We start from the raw sequence: 16,377 nt of genomic DNA, 5'->3' as shown, positions 1-16,377 counted from the left end.
TTCCAGAACACAAGTCATTCTGCAGATGCTAGAAGTTTCAAGTAACACAAAGACACACTGAATACTGACAGAACTTAACAGGTCAGGAAGCATCCATGGTGAGGAATAAACAGTTGACGTTTCAGATCATGACCACAAGGAATAGAATGTAATGTGGCAAAATCTAGAATTTCTGTCCCCTCATTTCCAGTCCCAATGAATGACCTTGGCCCGAAATATCAATTGCTTATTCTCCTCCATGGATGCTGCCTGACCCGCTGAGTTCCTCCAACATTTTGTGAAATATCCCAGAGATTTGCCAAGGAAGGGATTGAATAGGCAGGCAGAGCACCAGAATCTGACCAGAGCAAAGCAGTTCTAATGGGCAGTACGAAGATAGTTATGTCCAATGGTCTCTGTATTCTTAGGAATAAGCAGTGTCCTTTCCAGAGTCGACGTTTATTCTCGGGGACAAGAAAGATCTTCTTTCAGCAGATGTAACTATACATCCCAACACCCCACAATCCACACCCCACCAACCACACATTCCGGGACCGCGCCCATTGCCCCAGATACTTCAGAATATGTTTTGTGACCTGCTGCGCACCATCTTCAGCTACCAGAGAGAAAGTTACTGCCCGATATGGTGTCAGGCCTCAGTAATTTCCTTAATCCTCCCCATTTTCCTTCACAGGTCCGAGTTCAGTGATCACCGAGCTCTTGGCAAGCTGGAACGATTTCCAGCTGCTGCAGCTGACGAACTTCTACGGGGACAGGCTGGAGCAGGCGATGGAAGGAGGGGTGCACGAAGTGAGCCAGGCGTTAACGGTCGAGAATCAGTTCAGCGGAGCGGAACATCGGGTGAGTGGAAGGGAGAATGGGTTTGACTTCTCGCGCATCACGTGTCGGAAATCTGTCTCATCGCATATGAAATTAGATAAAAGAACAGCGAGGACATAAATACTGTTCATACAACCTCAAACATGTGAATCTGAACCAGTGATAGAAAAGGGTGAAAAGGGTGACGGCCCAGTGTGATCCCGTTACAGAGCACATCATTTACTTCTTATTCTCTGTGTGATGTCAGTCCCCAATATGTTCACCGTTACTCTTCACAGAAAATCACTGATCTCGCTGATAAGGGAGAGCGGGCGGACAGTTCTAAACTCCTCCTGAGCCTGGTGATGGAGAAAGGCTCCCGCGCCCGGAGGGTGATGTGGGAAACCTTTGTCAAAATGCGGAATGCAGTCCCAAAGTTCGACAAAATACTGAAGGAAATACAGGGATATGGTGAGATGATATCAGAGATTAATTTAAATTTGGATTGAAACACAGAACACTTAACAATTTTACACATTATTCCCTCAATTTCTTCAAATTCATACAGGCTGTGATCCCTCCCATCGATCAAACCCCGCTCAAGATTTACTTAACGTTCTCAGTGAGCTGAAAGGTAAGTGAACATGCATCGAACATTGAAGGGTTATACACTGGAATAGGCCATTAGGCAAATAATATTGTACCGAATCAGCTAAGATGTAAATCAAATGCACTCAAACTCTAGTCTTTCCTTCCTGCACCATGTCCATGTGCCTCCATCTTCCTTCCATCCATAGGCCTGTCCAAACGTCTCTTGAAAACTTCAAAGAATTAGCAGGCAGTGCTTTCCAGGCATCTATGACACTGATTAAAAAAAAACTATCCCTCACATCCCCCTTCATTTATATACTCTCTCACGTTCAATGAATTCCCTCTGGTAATAGACATTTCAACCGTGACAAACCGATTTTCTCTATCCACTCGATCTATTCCTCTCATAATCTTGTAAACCTGTGTCAGAGCCCCCCTCGTCCTCCGATGATCCAGAGAAAACAAGCTAATTTTATCCAGCCTCTCATGATAGCACATGCCCTCTAAACCAGGCAGAATCCCGGTGAACTTCTTCTGCTCCCTCTCTAAAGCCTCAACATCCCTCCGGTAGTGGGGTGATCAGAACGGTACGCAGTGGCCCAGATGAGGCTGAGGCGGAGTTCATCAAGTTGAAACTTGGCCTCTGTTTCCACCAACAGTTGTAATTTGCGTCGGGCGGTTCAGTTTTTGAGCCCCAAGGATCTGACCAGGTAAATATTGGAACTGAGACAGAGAACACAGTGAGACACAGGGAAACGTGTTTGCTAGAGGGAGAGTTTTCAAAGGACATTTTGTGGAAAGAGGCAGAGAGCTGGCGAGTTTGAGGAAAGTGGTCACACCGCTCTGGGGCCTGCAACTGCAGATCCCCACCGGAGTGAGTGGAGAAGGGGCGATCTGGAGAATGGAAAATAAACTTATATTTCTTCACAGCAAATAGTGAAAACCTTCCCTTGCCAGGCACTGCCCCTCCTGAACAGCCTCACCCTGAACCATTTTCCAAACTCCCCCAGTTCCCGCAAATTATATTTTCTCAGAGTTGGGCGTCCACTGAAGTTCCAGTCACAGAATAGTAATAATAGCATCACTTTAATTAGAAAAGCAGGGAACATCCCAACTGGTCTGTTCAACCACAGAGCAGCAGATGAACCCGCTGTGTTCACATCTACACTCCCTAGTGCAAACACTGCTACAGTGTTAGAGAGGGTGAGACTGGGGGACAGATTCCACAGCTCAGTACACAGAAGCTGAAATTCCTGTCTGCCGGTGTTGTGTGATGGACACTGTGGAAGGATGAGAGATGGGAATTAGGACAGGGAAACCGAGGGTTGTGGATTGTGGCAAGGAAGGTGCAGAGGACTGAAAACAATCATAATTAATATTGAGATTATGTAAATTCTGAACGTCTGTATAAGAAGCTCACTGCATCCGTAAATACAATGTGTCGGTGAAAGTGGAGCCCGAGGATTGGATCAAGAGATTGTGAGGCTTCATAATCACAGAAGGAGTTGGATCACAGAACGCTACATTTAACAGAAGAGAGGGTTCTTTGACTCCTGATGAAGGGCTTCAGCCCGAAACGTCGTCACTACCTTCTCCCATGGATGCTGTCTGGCCCGCTGAGTTCTGTCAGCATGTTGTGTTTTTATTTATTTCCAGCATCTGCAGATTCACTCGTGTTGTATTTCAACAAACATCGTTTTCCCACGCTCCCCATCTCGCCGAAATCTGTTGAATGGAGAACCCACACATTCTCAGCAGGGTCCTGACACACAGGGAGATCCCACACACCCCTGACAGGATCCTGACACACTGTCAGACACCCACACCGTAACAGGGTTTTGACACACTTTCAAACCCCACACACTGCTGACAGGGTCCTGACACTCTCTGAGACCCCGCTGTCAGATTGCTGACACACTGTGAGACAGCACACACTCCCTCCAGGATTCTGACACATTGCGTTTGCACTTGCCTTCCTTACCACAGACTCAACCTGTAAATTAATCTTCCGAGAGTCCTACACGAGGCTGCACCTCTTGTGTTTGAACCTTCTCCACATTTTGATAAATGTCGGCTCTGTTGTTCTTTTTTACCAAAAATGCATTATCATATATTTTACAGCACTGTATTCTATCTGCCATTTTTTTCCCTTTCTTCCAATTTTATCTTGGTAGGCAGCCTCTTGTATGGCACTTTATCAAACGTCTTTTCAAAATCCAAGTAAATGAAATCCATGGCCTCTTTTTTCCCACCTTTCTTGCTAATTCCTATAACAACTCTTAACTCTTATCAGATTTTTCAGGCAAGATTTCCCTTGGCAAGGTTTCACACTGACTTTGACTTATTTTATCATTAGGCTCCAAGTACCTCATCCTTAATAAGAGCCTCCAACACTTGGCCAATCACTGAGGTTAATCTAACCAGAATATAATTTCCTTTCTATAGCCTTGATCACTTATTACAGCTGTTTTTAAGTTGCCTTGTTAAATTTTAAAAGCTTGCCAATCACCCGACTTTTACTCACTTTTGCTAGCATATGCCCTTCCCCAGCCTTTTAGCAGTCCTTGACATCCTTTGTTAGCCACGGTTGTCTACCCTTGCCATTTGAGAACTTATTCCTCTGTGGGACATACATATCCTGCGCCCTGTGAACTATTCCCAGAAACTCCCGCCGTCTCTGCTCCGCGCAAGTATCCTTCTTCAATCCTCCGCTGCAAGCTCCTCTCTCATGTCTCTGTAATTCCATTGCTATACAGATACAAGTCAGCTATGCTTCTCGGTCTCAAATTGCACTATGAATTCAATCATATTATGATCACTGCTTCCTCAGGGTTCCTTCACGTTAAGCTTCCTAATAGCATCTGGCTAATTACACAGTACCAACTCGAAGACAGACTTTCCAGAGCAGTGTCAATCACTAGCTGCTCTAAAGCCATCTCGTAGGCATGCAACAAATTACCTCTCTTGTCATCCAATACCAACCTGAGTTTCACAATCCTCTTGCATATTTAAGACCCCATTGCAATTTTGTCATTACCCTATAGCATGCCTTTCCAGTGTGGATAATATTTGAAGGCCGATTTAAGTTTCCATTAATATTTTCTTAACTATTGCAACTTCTTAACAACAACTATAAAATCAACATTCTCCGACCCTATAATACTTCTTTCTAAAGACTTAATTCTATCACTTACCAACAGAGCCCTTATAAGCCTTCCTGCCGGCCCTTTCGATCGAAAGTATAGCTTTTGACGTTAAGCTCCCAACTGTCGTCTTCTTTCACCTACGACTCAGTAATGCCTTTCATCTCATACCGACCGATTTCTAATTGTGCAACAAGTTCATCCACCTTATACTGAATGCTACGTACATTTATATACTGCACCTTCCATTCTGCATCCTTTGTCCTTTTGAAATTTGCAACGTTGATACAATTTCATTCTTTGCTCTGACTGCATTTGTAGCCAGTCATGTGATTGTCCTTCCTTCCATTCATGTTACACCTATCAGCTACTTGTAAAGCTGATGGCTGATCCCCAGCTCTATCATTCTGGTTCCAATCCCCCTGCCATATCAGTTTATACTGCTTCAATAGCTTCAGTAAATCTGCCTTCAAGAATATTGACACTCCCGGAATTTAAGTGCAACACGTCCCTTTTGTCCCGATTATTCAGAAATCTGATTCCCTCCTTCCAGCTCCAATTCTTCAGACATGCATACCTCACTGTTTACCTGTCCTTACTGTCGGGTGGCACAGGTAGGAATTAGGAGATTACTACACTTGCAGTCCTACCTATCAGCTTCCTTCCTTTGTAACTCCGTGTATTTTTTCAGCACCCTAAACACTGTGAGACCCCCACACACCTCTGGCAGGGTCTTGACTGTCTTCGTGACCCAACACACCCCTGAATTGAACCGGACACACCATGAGACCCCCACACCCCTAGTACGGTCCTGAGACACTGTGAGACCCCACACATCCTGACAGGGTCCTAAGACACTATTAGATCACACATACCTGGCTGGTTCCGAACACTCTTGCGACCACACAAACCCCCGGCAGGTTCCTGAGATCACACACATCCCTAGTAGGGTACTGAGTCAGTGTGAGATCCCACATACAACCGACAGCGTCCTGACACACTATGAGACACCACACACCCCTGGCAGGGTCCTGACATATTGTGATCCTGCACACTCCTGAAAGGCTCTGCAATCTCAGTGAATTCCTGTACACACTTGGCATGTTTCCGACATCCTTATATAAATCTGTTCTCATCTGTAGTTTAGCTGCAACTAACTGTCCCTACACCTCATCCAGACCATGTATTACATTGACATCTGCCTTCTCCTAATTCAGGTCCTCAATTCAGGGCATCGCCATTCCTTTCCATAACAGAGACACAATGCTCTCCACCGCCACTCCAAGCACTTGTCCAGATACATTATCTCCTGCCTAGTAGATACAGGTTATTCTAATAAAACTTATTGTAAGGCCGGCAATGGCAGGAAAACTAACATGATGGAATTGTTTGGTCTGAACTAGTTAGTTCAGCGGAAAGAGCTGTGGGTTAGGTAGTGGGATTTTGAGTGTTTATCAGCACATGGAAGTGTGATGTTAGAACCATAGAAACATAGAACATTACAGCACATTGGCCCTTCTTGGTTGTACCGAACCATTTCTCTGCCTAGTCCCACTGACCTGCACCTAGACCATCTCGCTTCATACCCCTCTCATCCATGTACCTGTCCAAGCTTTTCTTAAATGTTAAAAGTGAGCCCAAATTTACCACTTTAACTGGTAGCTCATTCCACACTCCTAACACTCTCTGTGTGAAGAAGCCCCCTCCCCATGTTCCCTTTAAACTTTTCCCCCTTCACTCTTAACCCATGTCCTCTGGTTTTATTCCCTAGCTTTCAGTGGAAAAATCCCGCTTGCATTCACTCTATCTGTACCCATCATAATTTCATACACCTCTGTCAAATCTCCCTTCATTCGTCTACGCTCCAGGAAATAAAGTCCTAACCTATTGATCCTTTCTCTTTAACTCAGTTTCACTCGTCCCAGCAACATCCTTGTAAACCTTCTCTGTATTCCTTCAACCTTAGTAATATCCTTCCTGTATTTTGCTGATCGTAACCGCACACAGTGCTCCAAGTTCGGCCTCACTAATGCCTTACACAACTTCACCATAACATTGCAACTCTTATACTCAATACTTTGATTTATAAAGTCCAACGTTCCAAAAGCTCTCTTTATGACCCAATCTACCTGAGACGACACTTTTAGTGAACTTTGTATCTGTATTCCCACATCTCTCTGTTCTACTGCACTACTCAGTGCCCGACCATTTACCTTGTATGTTCCACTATGATTTGTCCCTCCAAAGTGCCTTGCCTGACACTCGTCTGTATTAAACTCCAATTGCCGTTTCTCAGCCCATCTATCTAGCTGGTCGAAATCCCACTGTAGGCTTCGAAAACCTTCCTCACTGTCCACTACACCTCCAATCTTTGTATCATCAGCAAAATTGCTGATCCAATTTACATTATCATATAGATCATTGATATAGATGATAAGTCACAATGGACCCAGTACTGATCCCTGTGGCATACCACTAGTCACAGGCCTCCACGCAGAGAAGCAATCCTCCTCTACCACATTCTGGCATCTCGCATTAAGCCAAGGTGTAATCCAATTTACTACCTCTCCATGTACTCCTACCGACTGAATCTTCCTAACTAACCTCCCATGCGGGACCTTGTCAAAGGCTTTACTGAAGCCCATGTAGACAACATCCACTGCCTTCCCTTCATCCACATTCCTTGTGAACTCCTCGAAAAACTCGAATAGATTTGGTAGGCATGACCTAACATGTTGAATCTCCCTTATAAGCTCCTGCCTATGCAAATACTCCTTCCAATAATTTACCTACTACCGACCGCAAATTTACCGGTTTATAATTTCCCGGTTTAATTTTAGAACCTTTTTTAAACAACGGAACAACATGAGCTATCCTCCAATCCACCGGCACATCACCCATAGATACTGACGTTTTTAAATATATCTGCCATGGCCCCAGCAATTTCAACAGGTAGATAGGTTCGTAAAAAGAGCTTTAGGCACATTGGCCTTTATAAATCAACGTATTAAGTATAAGAGTTGGAATGTTATGGTGAGGTTGTATAAGGCATCGGTGATGCCGAATCTGCAGTATTGTGTGCAGTTTTGGTAGTAAAATTTGTTGATCTTATTTGATTGAGAGAGACGGAATTGGCAGCCCAATTTTCTAGAGTTCTGATATTTCAGATTTGAGGGCGAGGTTAAAGTGATTGGGGAGCATTATTTACTGATCTTGGAAATTTGGCAGCTGCACTGAGAGGAAATTCTGGCGAGTTCAAGCACTAAGGCAATATGGGGAGTGCTCAAGGTTAAGGCAGATGCGATCATCCCCAGTAGAGATACCAGCTGCAATATGGCCTCTTCATTAGTTCAGATATTACACACATTATTCCCAGAACACATCCCACCATCGGAGATGATTCCTGAAATACACTTGCAGTAAGGAAAGACGGGACAGAATATGCTGGGTCATCAGCAACACATGGAATGTTAAAATTACCTTCTGCAGTAAACTAGCTGCTATTGCATCTTTCCAGAATTTACCTGCATATCAAATCCTCTATCTCTACTGGGGATGATCGCATCTGTCTTAACCTTGAGCACTCCCCATATTGCCTGGGAGAGCCGTTGGGAGCAGTGAACACAAATTCTGTTGTAATATGGCTGTGAATACGGACAGGTCTGCAGCTAAATTGAGGAAGGCAGAGTTTAATGTGCCATCAGTCTGGCACTAAAACGTTATTGGCAGAGGTTCGCATTCCCGTGCTGTTCTATGTTCCATGCAGGTCCTGGAGCAGCTGAAAACCTGAACCACCTGCTAACGAAACTTCCCGGTCTCAGTTGCTTTCTGCAGCACCCGATTTGAAATCGCCGTGGTCTCCAAACTTGTATTTAAAGTCATAGACCATAGAAACACAGAAAAAAATAGGAACATAGTAAAGCCAGAGCACAATACAAGCACTTCGACCCACACATTTGCGCGGAACATGCCCGCACCTTAGAAATTACTCGGCTTACCCATAGCTCTCCATCTTTCTAAGCTCCATGTACTATCTGAAAGTATTTTAAAGGACCCTATCGTATCAGCCTCCACCACCGTTGCCGGCAGCTCATTCCTTGCACTCACCACTCTCTGAGTAAAATAAAAACTTAACCCTGACATCTCCTCTGTACCGACTCCCCAGCACCTTCAACCTGTGTCCTTTTGTGGCAACCATTTCTGCCCTGGGGAAAAAGCCTCTGACTATCCACACGATCAATGCCTCTCATCATCTTACACACCTCTATCAGGTCACCTCTCATCCTCCGCTATCCAAATTGTGTAGTCGGCTCAACTATTTTCTGGAAGAACTCAGTGAGCTGATCAGCATCTGTGATGATGGGGGGGGGGGGGATTGTTTGCTTTTTAATGTCAAAATGCTGACTGTCTCAATCTCCTGAAAAGACAATGACATTTTCTCCCCCCCCCCCATCACATCCCACACAGTGGACATACTGATCAAAGACAGTACTTCATGAATCAATGACGGGGAGAGGGGAGGGATAGCTGTGATTCCCGATCTGCTCCTTTGTTTGAATACCCACTACACTCTTCTCTATCTCCATACGCCACGTCAATACTGGACTTTCAAAGTTCTTCCACAGGAACAATGACATCTCTGGCATTAATGGGAGGATGTCCAGTACCGGACAGTTGGGGGTCAGTAAACTACCAGGGAAATACTCACCTTCACAGCACAGTTAATATGAAAATGTGATGATCTGGTTTTTATCTGGACTAAGTCACTCTGTCCAGTCGGCAGTCTGTTAATTGAATTTACTTTACTGCACGAACATCCATTGATGAATCCAATTAATGCAATAGCTTTGAGCTAACACTTATGTGCTTAAATACTGAGTTCTGAGTTGAGGCATCTAACAGTTTGTCCACTGTCTGTTCCCATGGAAGATGTTCAACAGAAACACAAGGAGACTCTGCGGGCACAAACTGAAACACTGAGAGTGAACACGATCCTGATGAGGGAGAAGGTGAAGGTTTTCCGGCTGGTTGATCGATACGCTGAGCTCACGGTCATTTCTACTGTTGGAAATCGGAGACTGGTGGAACATGAGCTGCTGGCAAGAGGCAGAGACCATGAGGACTGCACAGAAAAATTCCGGTTCGATCAGTTGTTCCAGAGCAGCTTTTCCAGGAGTAAATCAAAATCTGGGATTTCGGCAGCAGTAGCCGGAGTCGCTGGGATCGGGAAAACAACAATGGTACAAAAGATTGTTTATGACTGGGCCACAGGGAAAATATACAAACAATTCAAGTTCGTCTTCAGTTTTAAATTCCGGTATTTAAACTCTATCAACTGTCGAATAAACCTGAGGGAATTGATTCTTGATCAGTATCCTTACTTCCGGAATATCCTGAGGGAGGTCTTGAAGAACCCAGAGGGATTGCTGTTTATATTCGATGGTTTGGATGAATTCAATGACATAATTGGTTTTGCTGACTGTCAGAGAGATACAGATCCTCAGCACACATGCATAGATCCTGAATCCTGGTGTAAGGTGTCTGATATTGTGGTCGGTTTAATCCAGCACAGGCTGCTCCCAGGGTGTTCGGTGCTGGTGACAACACGCCCCACTACGTTACAATTATTGAAAAAGTCGGAGATAAATCTCTGTGCTGAAATCCTGGGATTTGTTGGTGAGGAACAGGAGAAATATTTCCACAGGCATTTTGAAGATCAGACGGTGGCAGAAGCTGTCTTCAAACACGTGAAGCAGAACGAGATCCTGTACACCATGAGCTACAACCCCTCCTACTGCTGGATCCTCGCTCTGGCACTGGGCCCCTTCTTCACACAAACAGTCAGGGACCCGCAACAAGTTCCCAAGACCATCACCCAACTGTACTCTTACTATATTTACAACATCCTGAGAAATCACGGCCGTGAGATTGAGAACCCCCGTGATGTGTTACTCAGGGTTGGTCAGATGGCCTTCAGAGGAGTGTTCGAGAGGAAAATTGTGTTTACAGATGGGGATTTGATCAACTACAAACTGCAGCCTTCCCAGTTCCTGTCCGGGTTCCTCATAGAGCTTTTGGAAAGAGAGGATTATGACCGGAGCGTGGTGTACACATTCCCACACCTCACCATCCAAGAGTTTGTAGCTGCAGTCGCACAATTCCTGAATCCACATCCCGCGGATATCTTGAAATTCCTCACTGAAGCCCACAACACGACAGATGGGCGGTTTGAGTTATTTCTCCGTTTTGTTGCTGGTCTCTCCTCCCCAATGACCGTTGCGGGCCTGGAGGAGTTTCTGGGTCCATTTCCTCATCAAACAACCTGCCGGGTTATTGACTGGGTGAAGGAGGAGGTTAAACGCCAGAGTGGAAACACGAAGAGTGAAGCTGGTAAAAGGAGCCTCCTGAACACATTGTACAATCTGCTTGAGTCTCAGAATCGTGGACTGGCTCAGGCCGCACTGGGATCTGTGGAAACACTTTCATTCAGTGGAATGACACTGACCCCGATTGACTGCGCGGTCCTGTCTCAGGTCATCGGACTCTGTGATACAATAAAACACCTCGACCTGGGGAACTGCCACATTCAGTGTGAAGGAATACAGCGGCTGGGACCCGGGCTGCACAAGTGCCAGGATTTGAGGTAACTTGATTTATCTTTTACTCTGATCTGTGAAACTGTTCCATAGGGATTTGGGTAAAACTGTAGTAAATCAGATTGAGAAGAATTGTGACAAATGCCCAGGGTATCGGTCAGTAATTCCCCAAGGACGGGAGGGTTCTGTGGTTCCTTGTGAAGGGATGTTGGAGACTTCATCAGATCAGTGAACAACGGCCATTGGTTTAATGGGAGTAAATCACAGGAATGTCCGTGTTTCTCGCTGCCTGTGACACGTCCATTGACAATGTTCCTTCTCACTGTTACTGACACCCAGACCGATACTGACTGCAGCAGGTGGGTCAGAGATTCACACCACCTTCCAGGTGAGAGACAAGAGACCGTCATCACACTGTCCCAGTGAGAAAGAAAGAAATAACATTGTGAGATTTTCCACCCCTGCCCACAACCATAGGCGCATCACCTGTCCCGATTGTGGGCTTCATTGAAAACCCACACCGCCTGTGCCATGTCTTTAGGCCATCCCCTCGTCTGCCAGATTCTTTTTTTCCCATTGATATCCTCCTGTGGGACCGCTCATCCCCATCCCATTTTCTCATGGGGATCTCTCTGCTCCCCATTTCCCATACATTCTGTGCCATCTCTCCTTCTTCCTTCTACACCCCATTCCACTTCCTCCTGCAGATTCTTTCTGCCTATCCCTTTTTCTCAGGTGGGTCTCACTGACACTTTCCCATTCACAAATCTTCCTCACTGTGGCACTCTCTCCCACTTTTGACCCGGGCTCCTTCCACACCTTTTCACGTCTGGAACACTTTTCTATCATTCAGAGTATGAGACAGAATATGTGGAGTTTGCAGGGTCACATTGACTGACTAAATTACTGACATTCGGTGAATCCCCTTGAGCTGGGCAGTGACGGACATTGACAGTGATGGGAACTCTGATCAGTGATTTTCTGGAGGGTTTAATGTTTCCTGAAATATCCGAGTGAGAGAAATTCCCTCAGACCCACGGTTTGAATCACTTTGTTCATCATTTTTTCTGTTTGTGCTTAGCCTTGGTCACAATAAGCTGGGAGATTCAGGAGTGAAACTGGTGTCTGCGGCTCTGAAGAACCCGGGGTGTGAAATACAGAAACTACGGTAAGTACTGGACTGTGGGAGATTGTGTTTACAGTCACTGGGTGTCTGACACTGAACATTAATGTGATCAGTAATTGTGTCACTGATAAACATTGGGGATTTGTACCGTCTCCTGTTTCTCTGCGTCCACCCTCACTCTCTCTCATCTCCAAGTTGACCCGTGTCGGTCTCACAGATTCGGGTGCCGTGTATCTCGCCTCCGCTCTCAGTACAAACCGATCCCTGGCAGAGCTGAACCTGAGTGATAATATATTGGGAGATTCAGGAGTGAAACTGGTGTCTGTGGCTCTGAAGAAGTGGAAGGGTAAAATACAGAAACTGGAGTAAGTACCATATTGTGGGAGATTGTGTTTACAGTCACTAGATGTCTGACACTGAACATTAATGTGATCAGAAACTGTGTTACTGATAAACACTGGGGATTTGTACCGTCTCCTGTGTACTTGCGCGTTACCCCCTGTCTTGTATTTGCAGGTTGATTGACGTCGGTCTCACAGATTCTGGTGCCGAGGACCTCGCCTCCGCTCTCAGTACAAACTCATCACTGACGGTACTGGATCTGAGTGATAATATACTGGGAGATTCAGGGGTGAAACTGGTGTCTGCGGCTCTGAGGAAGTCAGAGTGTAAAATACAGAAACTGTGGTAAGTACCAGACTGTGGGAGATTGTGTTTACAGTCACTGGCTATCTGACACTGAACATTAATGTGATCAGTAATTGTGTTACAGATAAACACTGGGGATTTGTACCGTCTCCTGTCTCTCTGTGTCCTTCACTCTCACTTTCTCTCATCTCCAGTTTGTGCCGTGTCTGTCTCACAAGCGCTGGTGTCGACCACCTTGTCTTCGCGTTCAGTACAAACCCATCACTGACGGGGCTGTACTTAAGTTACAATTTTCTCACAGACCAATCTGTGACTGCTCTTCGCCGCCTCATACAGACCCTCCCGAATCTGCAGCGGATCGAGTGAGTGTTTGTGTGAATGTTCAATTGATAAAATATTAGCGGATCCGCGGGTATTCTGGTGATAGTTGTCTGTGCGTGTCGTTGAAACATTAACCCCGGTCCCCTGTTACTGACACTATTGTGTAATCTGTTTATTTCATCTTTATTCTCCCATCTGTTTCAGGCTGATTGTGAATAAGTTCAGTGAGACCGGGAGGAAGGAACTGAGTTCTTTGGATGAAACCAGACCCGGTCTGAGAGTATCCGTGTGAACATTCGCGCCCACGGAATTGGGACATTTTTTGCCGAATTTCCCCGTACTCCCTTTTAAGAGCTGCCTTCCCTATTTAATAACCAATGTTTCCAACGGACCACGCTCCAGCCGAGTGTCCTGTGACGTCACAAGAGGTCTGGCGTAATTACGTGTCCTGCCCAGCGGCGCTGCTATCTCCTGGTGACTGGTTTCGGGAGCTCCTCCAAGTGAAGCGCCAGGGACTTACACAGTCTGGGACCTCAGTGTTCCTGGGATGGATTATCCAGGGAGAGAATCCTTATGCTCACTTCGGGCTGAAAACGGTACATTCCACAGTGTAGCCGATATAATGATGTTAAATTGACAAATCCCTCGGCAGTGACCCTGGATCTGCAGCGATCTCGGACACCTCCGTGAAGTGTGATTTTATACTCATCGGTCCCCCGACCAGAATGACGGTGAGAAACGGGACTGATTATTCAACCGGTCACTCGTTGTCGCCGGTCAGTCAATTATGTGTGACTGACAGGGAGGTTGCAGCCCCTCTTTGAGTATCTGATGGGACTACTGCTTAGGTTCTGGCAGCATCTTAGCTCGGCGCTCCTCATATACGGACACCCAGTACACAACGGGGTGGGACCCTAGGAGGAGCTCCTGGTGCGCTTGCTCCTGTGCCTGGCAGTGATACTCATTTACCGATCTCGCAGTCAGAAAATGGAGGATTCTACCTGATCTGCCTGCTTGCCCCTCTTCCGACGATACGTTCGTGACCGGCTGTCTTTGGACAGGGAGTATCCGATCGCAATAGGTACATTGGGGGATCATCGGGAGCGGTGGCCCGCAGGCATCTGACTGTTTAATGGACGGTAGTAATCATATTTTAATCTGAGTGTACTCCCTGTCTTCTGTATACGTTGCGCAAATAAACTTTTATAGTTTTGTTTAAAAAAATAATGAGCAACATATATTCATGGAGGTCAGACGTTGTTGAATTTACATTTGCCACGATGCAATCATTAAACCGATGTAAATTCCTTTCTTGGTGTCGGTCTTGAGTTTTATTCGAGGAGAGAAACGGGTCTGAGGTTACTGCTGCTCCGCGGAACAGTGCAAAGAAACAGTGGTCCATAGTGCCTCAAACTGCAGGCTGAGGTAGGTCGGTCTCACAGTCTGGTGCCCAGGAACTCGGTCGCTGCCCAGATCCGCGCACCCTTCTCGCTCTCGCAGACAAAACGACAAAAGCCCATATATTGTATTAAATCTGACCTGCGTCCACAAAGGCCCCGAACAGGAGAGGCATGGACAATAGAGCAGCGGTGAAGCTCCCAACGCACCTTCCCATCACACACTCCCAGGGTCGAACTCTCTCTGCCTCTTGCCACAGCACAATCACGTGATCAAAACAATGTAAAGCTCTCTCCATACCGCCCATGACACTCTCCCGTGGTCAGACACAGAAAGACGTTTCGTACACACAGTCCCATCAGATAATCTTGGGATCTGACACAGACTGAAGCTGCCCACGCATCGTCCCATCACACGCACACAGGGACAGACACAAAGGGAGGCTCCCGCCAAACCTGCCTGTCATACAATCTCAGGGTCAGACACAGAGTCAGTATCGCTCAACAGCGACCGACCGCATACTCACGGGTTCATATAGAGACTGAAGGTCCATCCAGACCGTCCCATCACACCCTCCCGGAGTCAAACAGAGTACAGCTCCCTCCACACCGTCTCATCACACAATCCCAGGATCAGACAAAGACTGAACCTCCCTCCACACCATCCCATCACACAATCTCGGGGTGTACTCGCCTTTCACCGGTGGGTTACTCCAAGCGGAGACTGATGGGACAAGCCCCCGCTACGCGCTCTCTCTCTCTCTCTCTCTCTCTCTCTCTCTCTCTCTCTCTCTCTCTCTCTCTCTCTCTCTCTCTCTCTATCGTATTACGGCGGTTGGCACCCAGCTTAATGGTGCATTCCCGCCTCCTTCTGCTCCAGAGTATGCGATGGACTCACATTCTAAATCCCTTCACCCAATCGCACACATACACATACCCTAACCTACACTTTATCCTCCCCATCCTAGTACCCTATTTCTGTTTATCCATCATATCCTATAAAACAAAACCCTGTGAATTCCTGCACCCCAAATTCAGATTAATTCTCATCGTCTCTCTCTGTATCCCATACTTCCTGCAACTCAGAACTACATGCTCTACTGAATCCACTTCCTGACTTTCCTCACACCGTCCTGTCTGGTGTTTCCCTATCAATTTCAATGTTTGGTTTAGTGCACAGTGCCCCAACCTTAAACTGGTCCGCACAATTCCGCACAATTTCCTCTCTTCTGTATCTACTTCCTACCCTAGTACCTGCAACACTTTGTTGTATTTGATGTAAATGCCTCCCTTTCCCCTCCCTGTCCTATCTTTCTTGCCACATTTGGTTAATTTATTCACAGATTATACACTTAAATTCTGATTTACTGATAATAATGTGCATTTCTATATTTTCTTTCTTTCTTGCCCTCTTTGCCAACTCATCCACCCTTTCATTGCACTTCACCCCTACATGAGCTGGAACCCATAGAAATTTTACCTGACCTCCCTGATTTGCAACTCTTGTGACTGACTGAAGGACTTCATGAAGTACATCTTGCCGGCTGTTTGAGTGAGAGGACCTTAAACTTGCTAGAACTGAAGATGAATCTGAGCATATCAACGCTTTGACTGGTTTAGTTTTCTCCACCCAACGCAACGCAGCCAACTCTGCCATCATCTCCACTGTATACACCGCTAACTTATCAGATGTTCTTCTGCTGATTGCAATTGCTTTTGCTGGTATAGCCACCCCACACCCTGTCACTGCTGTCTCA

The 16,377-nt window shown here is 46.0% G+C and overlaps 1 protein-coding gene across 1 annotated transcript; it reads left to right on the top strand.

Moving 5' to 3' along the window:
* The first annotated feature begins 9,054 nt into the window (after window positions 1-9,054).
* LOC132388977 (NACHT, LRR and PYD domains-containing protein 3-like) lies at window positions 9,055-14,531 on the top strand. Its single transcript, XM_059961398.1, has 5 exons — window positions 9,055-11,175; window positions 12,210-12,296; window positions 12,771-12,941; window positions 13,097-13,264; window positions 13,428-14,531. Exons 1-5 carry the CDS (start codon window positions 9,455-9,457, stop codon window positions 13,513-13,515), a joined length of 2,235 nt encoding a protein of 744 aa, XP_059817381.1. The 5' UTR covers window positions 9,055-9,454; the 3' UTR covers window positions 13,516-14,531.
* Window positions 14,532-16,377: the final 1,846 nt, after the last annotated feature.

The sequence above is a fragment of the Hypanus sabinus genome, unplaced genomic scaffold, assembly GCF_030144855.1.
Source record: "Hypanus sabinus isolate sHypSab1 unplaced genomic scaffold, sHypSab1.hap1 scaffold_447, whole genome shotgun sequence".
NCBI classification, from domain to species: Eukaryota; Metazoa; Chordata; class Chondrichthyes; order Myliobatiformes; family Dasyatidae; genus Hypanus; species Hypanus sabinus.
Note: the sequence above shows the minus strand (reverse complement) of the source record. Positions and strands in the feature narration are given on the sequence as shown.